General features: G+C 44.0%; 2 protein-coding genes across 6 annotated transcripts; both read right to left on the bottom strand.

Annotated features, from left to right (window-relative positions):
- Window positions 1–25: 25 nt before the first annotated feature.
- On the bottom strand, window positions 26–3,757 carry LOC128752746 (oocyte zinc finger protein XlCOF19-like). 3 transcript variants are annotated; one of them, XM_053854352.1, is made up of 3 exons: window positions 3,559–3,757; window positions 2,236–2,318; window positions 26–1,574 (listed from the first exon to the last, which is right to left on the bottom strand). In XM_053854352.1, exon 3 carries the CDS (start codon window positions 1,552–1,554, stop codon window positions 616–618), a length of 939 nt encoding a protein of 312 aa, XP_053710327.1. In that variant the 5' UTR covers window positions 1,555–1,574; window positions 2,236–2,318; window positions 3,559–3,757; the 3' UTR covers window positions 26–615. The 3 variants fall into 3 exon arrangements, with proteins under 3 accessions (XP_053710327.1, XP_053710318.1, XP_053710308.1); XM_053854333.1 differs by having other exon boundaries at window positions 29–1,574; window positions 1,656–2,318; XM_053854343.1 differs by lacking the exon at window positions 2,236–2,318.
- A 1,211-nt stretch (window positions 3,758–4,968) lies between these two features.
- Window positions 4,969–10,360, bottom strand: LOC128752495 (oocyte zinc finger protein XlCOF6.1-like). Of its 3 annotated transcripts, XM_053853781.1 has the most exons (3): window positions 10,240–10,360; window positions 6,791–7,291; window positions 4,969–5,868 (listed from the first exon to the last, which is right to left on the bottom strand). In XM_053853781.1, the coding sequence occupies exons 1-3, from the start codon at window positions 10,343–10,345 to the stop codon at window positions 5,810–5,812; spliced, it is 666 nt and encodes a 221-aa protein (XP_053709756.1). In that variant the 5' UTR covers window positions 10,346–10,360; the 3' UTR covers window positions 4,969–5,809. The 3 variants fall into 3 exon arrangements, with proteins under 3 accessions (XP_053709756.1, XP_053709739.1, XP_053709748.1); XM_053853764.1 differs by lacking the exon at window positions 4,969–5,868 and having other exon boundaries at window positions 5,886–7,291; XM_053853773.1 differs by lacking the exons at window positions 4,969–5,868; window positions 10,240–10,360 and adding an exon at window positions 9,416–9,754 and having other exon boundaries at window positions 5,886–7,291.
- Window positions 10,361–10,549: the final 189 nt, after the last annotated feature.

Consider the following 10,549-nt stretch of genomic DNA (forward strand, 5'->3'; position numbering starts at 1 on the left):
CAAGCAGTAACAATGAAATTTTACTGAAGAAACGCAGTAAGCAAAGACATGCGAGTCAGTAAATAAGTGTAACCCATTAGGTCCACCCTTAGCAATTCTCTTTTATTTTAGACGGCTGTTCGACATTGAGCACCACCGTTGCAAAATGTGTGAAAGGCAGCATCGCTGCATTCAAACAAGCCCAGCAGGAAATATGAAGCCTGATGTACAGTAGCTGCTACTTTACACAGGCAGATGGAGGACACCTGTAACCTCAATCTGACCAACATTTGTGGGCAAGAAGCCCCACCCCCCTGTAGAGGAGACAAGGGAGGTTGTGGTTTAGTTTCGGAGCATACCAGAGATGTGGAGAGCAAATGTGACTGACTCCGATTCTGCAGCCTCTCATGAAGATCATACAAGACAAAGTGGCACGCAGAAGAAGAACTACTTCAGCCCAAGGAGAAAGAGTGAATTTGCCATCACAGTCCAGAAGCAGTCTGTACTGGTGCTTTGCCGAGTCCCAGAAACAAATAAAATAAATAAATAAAAAATAAACACAGAAATACTGGCAGATGCTGTACAAGCCATGGGGGAAAAGGCAGTGGTAGCGCTTTCAAGCTACAACTTTGAGTTTTAACATTTGACGTCTCCATGAGTTTTCATGTGTCTTGTGAGGCTAACGCTATGTTTAAAACATTTTCCACACTGAGAGCAGCTGAAAGGTTTTTCTCCAGTGTGAACACTCATGTGTATCTGAAAGGAGTGTCTCCGTCTAAAGCATGCGCCGCAATGAGAGCAGACAAAAGGTTTTTCTCCAGTGTGAATTCTCATGTGGATATTCAGGGTCCCCCTTTCTTTGAAAGACTGTCCACACAGAGAGCAGCTGAAAGGTTTTTCTCCAGTGTGAAATTTCATGTGTTTCTTCAAGGTGTCTTTGCGTGTAAAACTCTTACAACACTGAGAGCAGTTAAAGGATTTTTCTCCATTGTGAATAGTCATATGTCGCTTCAGATTAGCTGCTTTGCTGAAACATTTCCCGCAATGAGAACAGTTGTATGACTTTCTGATGGAGCAGGTTTTGCCTTGTCCACAGCAGGATGCCACGTGTCTAGTCAGTCCAGACATTGCCGAACATCTCCTCGTCCATTCTGAGCAGATCGGTGATTTGGGATCAGCATCGTTCTTGTCACTGACATGACGTGCTGGATCCTCAGAGTTTGAACGAGACTGAGCGTCACTGGTTTCTCCCCAGTCCTCACTGTCATCAGTGTCATCAGATTCAGAGCACAGCGACCTCTGGTGGTCAGCATGAAGAGATGTCTCCACGTCGCTGGCTGGACTTGGTCCTCCACACTCGTCTCCATAACTATCCGTTTTCATTTGTTGAGTCGAGCTGCTGATTCCAAGTTCGTCATACTCACTCTTGACAACAGTGAGGGAGAACTGAGTGGCTTCTTCTTTTATTTTGTCCTCAACATCTTTCTCTTCTTTAAGGAGAGAAAGGTCTTGTCCCTCCTGATCCAGACTGGAGCTGCACTCCTGCTGCTCAGTAGCATCTTCTTCTTCTTTCATCACCAGCAGCTGCTGGACACCTGCAGGGACACACACACACCAGAGTCACTGAACAAACAGATTATACATGAACACTTGTTGGTGTTGTATCAAGTGATGACCTGTCAACATCTAAATCTCTCTGCTTGGGTGGACCAGGGCAACATGTGTCTCATTGTTGGAGTCAGTGGTTCACACTTCCTCAGGTCGTCGATCTTCACTTTGGCAATTGAACCTGTTTTCTGAGCCAGACTCATTGAACTCAACAGAAGTGAGGATCATCAGCAACTGTAAATGTGGCACGTACGAAACACAGTCACACTACTGTCAGGAGGTTGGGCTTCGCTGGAGTGTGAAATATATGAAGAAGTGATGCCTCATGTTGCAGAATGTTTGGAAAAACTTGTGAGTACATTTTGCTTGGTGGGGACATTTTTGCTCATCTGCAAAAGGTTAGGCCTCAATTTGAGGATTAAAACTTCAAAATAACTAGGTCATAATTTAAGCTTGGTTTAGAGTCCTGGTTACTGTTAGCCATGTGTTTTGGATGGTTAGGTTTAGGGGCTGCGCAACGCATGAAAGTCAGTGAATCATAATGGTACAAGTGTGTGTACATGCTCTATCAGTCACCATCTCCAGCACCACTCTCTTTTGTTCCTTCTCTTGTTTATACCCTTGAAACTGTTTTATGATGAAACATACTCAGCCGTCTGTCTGCTGTATCTCATGTCTCTGAACAGTTGACTTGAACTATGGAGCAGTCTGGACACAGTTCCTAGATGATGCTGAAGAAACATTAGAAACCATCAGGTGAAGAAATGATCATGGAGTCAGAGTCTATTCTCCAGATCATGATCCAAACTGTCAGTCCTTTGTCTTGTGTGGTGAAAAACCTTGTCACAATTCTCTCTCCTAAAATGCTTGTTTTCCATCACCTTATTGAAGATTTCGCAAATACTTTGACCACTTTAGAATTTGTTGATGGTCCCTAACTGATGACCGATTTATCGTGAGATGCAGAATTGTCATCACGGAGATTGTGTTTGCCAGTGTATTGTGTACGGTAAGCTATCGCCCAGCCCAAGTTCACACCAAACAAAATCCAAGCGACTAAAGTGACACAGCTCAGAACCAGGCTCCAGAGTGCGACTGAGAGTTTTCCTGGTCACACAGGTGCAGCCGGCTGGAGCCCGAGTGAAGAGACAGACTTCTGCGGTCCACAGACGCAGCAAGTCTGCGCCGTGCTGGATGGTTATAATGAAAATGTGGGAGCAACCAAAACCAAACATGAGTCTGGAGGCCCACAGAAGCCAGAATGATGGTGACAGACGACCTAACAGTAGTGATATATTACAATTTCTTTTGGACCTATTCCTGTCATTGAGGTATACTGTGATATAGGGCTGTGACGACTCCTCTAGTACACTGCGTCAATTGAACTAGGATCCAACTGAACATCAATTTAACGTGGTTTGGAAGTGTAATCTACCGATTGTATCAACACTCAAGTACAAAGCACTGCATTTCATCCTGGCAGAATTGACACAAGTGCGTTTTTCTGCATTCTTTGTGACGGTACTCAGACAACGCAGGACAACAGTGTGTGCGTGAAGACAAGTTCATTGTCAGGACCAAGTCCTTGTGCAGTTCAGCGGAGGAATGAGTCGCTGATCAACAAAGTCACTCCAGCATACAAGAAGAAAACGCACTCAACACGTCACAAACGCAGCAGCAAATCCAAGTACGTGACGTATTTTAAAAGAGCTGCACATGTCTTGACCACTAACCCTGTGAATCTGGGGCGACTTCACCGAAGAATTACGAAATAAATTGAGTTTACATGAAGTAAAAATGTCCACACTGCATTTTGGACTCGGTGAAACAGTCACTATGTGTTTATTTACTTTGCTCGGATGGTTGCTTAACTCCCGTCAACATGACAAAGATATACTGTATTTAGGATCAAAGGAAGTTCACAACGAAAACTAAACGAAAGAAAAGACAAGTCAAAACAAAGATACTCACCTCGCTCCCTTGGCTTCTTCAGTTAGCTTCAGGCTAAAGAGCCACAAAAATGACCGGATATCAACACGCATCGACAGACACGGAGTTTTCTAGATAGAATTTAGACGAATGTGAACTGAACCAGCAGAAAAATGGGCCGCTAACTTCCCTATAAAACAACGGCTGGTGCAATAAGAAACAGGAATAGCAGACGTCCGGCTCGAGGTCAAACCCCCGGATGTGTTGCCAAGATAAAGTTGGCGCCCCCAAGCGGCTCCAACGAGCCATTACTGGCATAAATTATTGAGAAGATCTTTACAGAGCCTTCTTCGACATTTTATGCGGCATATTGATGGTAATGACGATCATTCCACAGAGCTGAATTACCGAACGTCACCTAGTTGTCAAGTTTATTTTATTTATTTGTTTATTTTTAAACCTAGAATACGATGAGACGGTCATTCTCAGCTAAACCATAATCGATGTATCCATAACCAGGCTATGTTTTTACATGAAGAAAATCAGATTGTGTCCAACATTATTTCATCCCCTTTTTTTTTTTTTTTGGCAACTTCATTCATCCCGGCTTTGTTTATTTTTTCTTTCGCCAGTCAACGTCAACCACATGTATCCACACAACCAATTCTGCATTAATGCAATGCAAAACCAATAAGGAATATATTCATTGTTTATAACAGCTGAATATGTTGTGACAACTCTGTCTGGACATCTACATCCAGCGACTGAGGGAGAGAACTGGGATTCAGCTGCTTCAAAGTGGATTCTTGCACAAAAAAATAACATGCACAAGTTAAACGTTTTTCATCTGCTCTCAGTGCAGAGAAGTAAAGTCAAAGCAAAGTCTAGCAACCATCCAAAACATCGTGTGAAGCATCATTCAAGAGAGAGTTCTTCAGATTTGATGGTCTTCATTCGTCCCACAGTGGGGAAACTCAACGTGTCACAGCAGCTAATGACAACGAAGACACATACCAAAGACATTGAAGATACACAACAAACGTCCCATTCTGAGTCTTGGTCTCACTGAAGCCTGAGACGGTCTTCAGGCCCTTCACGACTCGTCTGTTGTCGTTCTGCTGCAGCTGCTGCTCCATCTTCTCCCTGTACACTTTTCCCCTCACCAGTCTTCCTGCTCAGCCGCCTCTACATCTCTAAGAGTTAATGATCATTTCTGTGTGGAATTCAGGAGTCTTTCTAAGTTTACAAAACATAATTCAGCAAAGTAAATAGCCTTAAAAGACAGCTTCATTTAATATATACACTGTCTGTTATGCACGTCTAACATGCTCATGAACCATGGCCTCTGCTTATATTGAGCATAAAAACATTTAAAATCATGCTTGTAGGTTTTCAAGTAGTAGGACGCAACACACACACATTCAATTTTCCATTGTATTAAAGGACCAACTGTTGCCATGTATTTGCCATATGTAGTTTCATATTGTTCACAATGTTTCCCTGACAGCTGGCGCTGGGACTTCCTTTCAGGAGACGCCATTTCTCCATTCCTCTGTTGTGTCGGACAGATAGGAAACTCTACTGGAGATTGTATCTGCGTTTGAATCTCTTCGTCCAAGTGTCTAGAAGCTGCAGTCATGAGTGTGGTCATAAAGGTTAGGAACTGATCTTGTGTAGTCACTGAAGGAACTGCACCCTGTGGGAAACACTTATGCTTTGAGAGTGGTGAGGGACATGTGATGCTTTGAGCCATGGCTGCTTTTGTCAGTGACCGTGAGCCTGGTGTAAAGGGATGGAAAAGTTCTGTCTTGTGTCTTTTATTCCATACTTTGTGAACATACAGCAGTTCTTGGAATAAAAGTCTTGTGACGCCAAATATCCAGAACAAACCTTTGCCTGGGGCCTGCACCTTCAGAGAAGCCATCACTGGAGTACCAGTAGGGGGCGCTCACTGCTGGTTGTCCTTCTCAAAACGTTGCCATCCATGCTGTTCGGGTGGACGCTCTGTTGAAACGGGTTGACGGTGAAACGCGACGTTGCAGACGTCGGCCACCTCAAGCGGAGGTGTTTGGAGTCGACACATTCAGCATGAGTTCTGGAATTCTCATGAAAAAGTTGTCCATGAAGCTGGCAACAGTGAGAGTTGCAGCCACTTGCAGAAGTCTCCTCTCAGAATGCTTCGGACGAATCACGACCACCTGATCTGGAGGCTGGGTGTGTGGCGATGACTCTGCCCTCACTTGAAATGCATCAGTAGATTTAGAGACACATTAATACAACAAATCAAGCCAATTTATGAACAATTCTGCAGCACAAAGTCTCCAAATCCACAGGAACTGTAGTCAAAAACACCTGAAACAAGAATCGAGGGAAAGTTTTCATTAACCTTTTACAAGAACATTCTGAGCTGTACAGGTGACATTATTACAACACATAGACATCATAGACAAGAATTCAGTGAAATCCTTTGTAGTTGTTTTTTAATACATCAGTTTTATTTCTCAGACGAGGGAGACTGTCAGGTTGAATCAATGATTTTAGCATTTCTGATGAAAGATCTTCATGTGGGTCTTATAGTTGTAGCTCCGTGTAAAATATTTGCCACAATGGGAGCAGAGATAGGGTTTTTCTCCAGTGTGAATTTTCATGTGTAGCTTCAGGTTCCCACGGTCTTTAAAAGAGCTACCACACTCAGAGCAGATATAAGGCCTTTCTCCAGTGTGACCTCTAATGTGAATATCCAACGAACATTTTTGAATAAAACATTTACCACACTGGGTGCAGCTGAAAGGTTTTTCTCCTGTGTGAATTCTCATGTGACTTGTCAAAATACTTTGCTGAGCAAAGCATTTATCACAGTGAGTGCAGCAATAAGGTTTTTCTCCTGTGTGAATTCTCATGTGACTTGTCATATTACTTTGATGAGCAAAACATTTACCACAGTGAGTGCAGCTATAAGGTTTTTCTCCTGTGTGAATCCTCATGTGCAGTTTTAGCTCTGTTGTATTCCTCAAACATTTACCACACTCAGTGCAGCTATAAGGTTTTTCTCCAGTGTGAATTCTCAGGTGTCGTTTCAGATGGGCTGTAATTCTGAAACATTTACCACACTCAGTGCAGCTGAAAGGTTTTTCTCCTGTGTGAATTCTCATGTGATTAGTCAAATTACTTTGATGAGCAAAACATTTGCCACAGTGAGTGCAGCGATAAGGTTTTTCTCCAGTGTGTATTCTCAAGTGTCGTTTCAGATGGGCTGTAATTCTGAAACATTTACCACAGTGAGTGCAGCTGAAAGGTTTTTCTCCTGTGTGTTTCCTCATGTGCCGAGTCAGGTTACCTGAAAGAGAGAAACATTCAACGCAATGGCAGTCCTTAAATGACTTTTTTTCCCTTTTTTGTCCACAAATGTTTGGATCCTCAACAGAGTTTGAACCAGAATGATTGTTACTGGTTTCTCCCCAGTCTTCACTGTCGTCAGTGTCAGATTCAGAGCACAGCGACCTCTGCTGGTCAGCATGAAGAGATGTGTCAAAGTCGCTGGCTGGGTTTGGTCCTCCACACTTGTCTCCATCAGCTTCTGTTTTCATTTGTTGAGTCGAGCTGCAGCATCCAAGTTCATCATCCTCGCTCTCCACAACAGTGAGAGATGGCTGTGTGGCTTCTTCCATTTCATTCTTAACTTTCTCTTCTTTAATGAGAGGAGGCTCTTGTCCCTCCTGACTGGAGCTGCACTCCTGCTGCTCTGTAGCATCTTCTTCTTTCATCTTCTGCACCCCTGCAGGGACACACACACTTGAGTCACTGAATCATCATTCACCTGTTGCAGAAACCCTGCTCATTCTGAACTTTGACGTGAGAATCTCTGCATGTCAACTCTGGAGCTGCTGTCATTGGCGTGAGTACAGTAACTTTGATACGTACTGAAACACCAACAAACTCCTATTGGATGAATACAACTGAACTTCACAGTGAATAAGGACAACCAAAGTGAAGAAAGCATCTTCACTCATCCAGAGTGACAGCACTCATGATTCAGCGTCTCAGTTGGGAGTTTTGCCATCACACTAAATCACGCATTAAAATGCAGCAACAACTCACATCTGACGGCAGCACTGTGTGCGATGTGACCGCAGTTCACCACCTGAACCGCTACAGTTCCATCGTCATGTGTGTCAGTTCCATTTTCTATCAACAAACTGCCTCATTTAAGCTGCTTTAAATGCTTTGGTGATGGACATTTGGGACCAGATGGGACGCAAAGGCAGGACTCATCCGCCCATGTTTGTAGTTAATCAGACTGTACAACTCTGCTGTGTAGTTAACACCACGTGCAATGACCTCTGGACCTGCTGACCACCTGTAACCAGCAACCATCACCATATACACCTCATCTGATACTGTGACATGTACATACCACCCCACATTGCACTAAACTATTGTAGATTTGTACATTTTGTAGTGATAGGTCCAGCGACACTGAGGCGTCGATGCGTGCGCCGAGCTTCCAGGGCAAACCCCGTGTCGGTGCGCGTACCGCTTTAAGAAAGTCACGTGACCACTACCGGAACCGTGTCGACACAGTGCTCCCGCGCCAAACTGTGTTTATAAGGAAGCGCATCTGTCAACAGGATGGACGCTCAAAACAAGCATCGAGTTATTGTCGCATTACTCTGCGTTAAATATCCGCAAGATGGAAGACGTCGCTGGTAAACGCAAGTTTTCTGCAGTGTGGGACTATTTCGGTCTTGTCTTTTCAGACGACCTGTGGCAGCACCTCGACCATGAAGTTGGCCAGATGATGCGCAACCCCATTGTTGATGCGCACTCAGAGGTGCAGCGCTATATGTCAACAGGACACGTTGCACGTACGGAAGACCCGCTCTTATACTGGAAGTCCATGGAGGCAACGTTCCCTCACCTATTTATATTGGCCACACAGGTGTTGTGCACACCGGCCTCTTCAGTGCCTTGTGAGAGGATCTTCTCAAAGGCGGGGGAAATTGCCTCAAAAAAAAGAAATAGACTGAATAACAAAACGCTGGAGAAACTAATTTTTTGGAATAAAAATCTTTAATTACAATGAGTCCATTGTCATTCACAACACTTTTACTTAGGCATTCAGACAGATGTTCACTTAATTTATCAACTGCGTCTCGAATATCAAAGATTTTTTTTTAATGAAATTACGTATATCTAAAAATAATGTGAATGCAAATGCCTAATCAATGGAATTGGATAAAATTGGTTTGACAGATCAGTGTCAGATGACCCTGTCAAATGTTTCCTGCAAGTCCACCAGGTGTCAGTATTCAGCAACACAGTGTCAACACAGTGTCAATACAGTGTGTCACTGTGTCGAAACGATACAGGATGCCTCATCTACCCATCACTAACATTTTGTATGTTATGTTTTCACTCACTACCTTCTTATTTCTGCACCTTATCGTAACCTTTACACCCACTGTGGCTCTAAGAGCTCCTGTAACAGTGAACTTCTCCTTGGTGAGATGAATAAAGTCTTATCTCTGCAGTCCTGAAACGGGAAAAGTGCATTTGACCAAAGCAGTCGTTTTTCAAACTTCAACTTGTTCTACATTTTTAGTTACAAGCGCTTCAAATGTCTGGATGTGAAGCCATGTTGTTAGTATGTTTTGATATCTTCTGACCACTGCTGGTCAAGACAGGAAGGAAGGAACAGACGATTCTGCACACAACGATCCATGTACGAACTGAAAATACTTCGTGTTAAAGCACTGTTTATAACACGTATGACAGGTTGATAATAGACGTAAAAGCCCACATTTAGATATTATTCAGACATAACACAAGCTGGAAGACAATCTGGTGTCATGTTGGTAAATCAACCAGAGAAAAGACCGGTCAAAACACAGGTGCTCACCTCGCTCCGGATACAGACGCAGCTTCCTTGGCTTCTTCAGTTAGCTTCAGGCTAAAGAGCCACAAGATGAGCGGATATCAACACGCATCGACAGACACGGAGTTTTCTGGATAGAACTTAGACGAATGTCTAGTGAATCCGAGGAACAATGATCCACTAACTGCCCAATAAAACAACTGTTGCACCAGCAGAAATCCAGGAATAAACCAGGAAGCTGACGGACGCAGCCAGAGAGACTCACTCGAGGTCAAACACCCGGATGTGTTCCCGAGAGAAAGGCTCACTGGCGCCCCCTGACGGCTCCAACGAGTCAGTTACAATTTAAACTCTTTCACGGTAAACACACAAGTATTAAAACAATAATCTATTAATGGAGCCTTGTTTGACAGTTCCATGCTGCATGTTGATCATAATGTAGCGACCTGGTGAACTGTGACACAAGGGTTTGTGGGCAGTGAAAAAAAAGTGTTTTGATGTGTTTGATTTGTTGTTCCTTTATTTGGTGCAGAAGACTCTCGCTGTGTTCAGTGGTTTGGGGGTGTGTTCTACACACACGATAAATCTGATCAACAAACACTGTGGGACCATTAACAGGCAGCTAATCTCATCTAAAACCCTGCTGCTTCATTGTCAACTCAGGTGCTGGAATAGTGAAGAAACCAGAGTGGACTGTCACCAATAGCCAGCGCTCCTAAAATCAGACCTGATAAATCCATCGGAAATGAACACGTGACATAGCAGCCTGATACTCTGAAGAAAACAAATGGCTGATCAGACACTTGTTAGTGATCTAAATCATGAAAAGCTCCCGACTTGACTCTCACCCAGGTGAGGACCCAGCTCAGGAAGATCAAGGTGAAGAAAGCTGCAGGTCCAGACGGCATCAGTTCCAGGCTTCTGAAATCCTGTGTGGACCAGCTGTTTGGACATGTCCAGCACATGTTCAACCTGAGTTTGAGGCTGGGCATCAACCCTCAGCTGTGGAAGACATCCTGCCTGGTTCTGGTGCCAGAGACCCTCCACCCAAAAGAGCTCAACCACTACAGGCCAGTGACGCTGACATCTCATCAGATGAAGACTCTGGAGAGACTCATCCTCGCCCACCTGCTCCCACTGCTGAGCTCCTCCATGGAC

The sequence above is a fragment of the Synchiropus splendidus genome, chromosome 1 (genome assembly GCF_027744825.2).
Source record: "Synchiropus splendidus isolate RoL2022-P1 chromosome 1, RoL_Sspl_1.0, whole genome shotgun sequence".
Taxonomy (NCBI): domain Eukaryota; kingdom Metazoa; phylum Chordata; class Actinopteri; order Syngnathiformes; family Callionymidae; genus Synchiropus; species Synchiropus splendidus.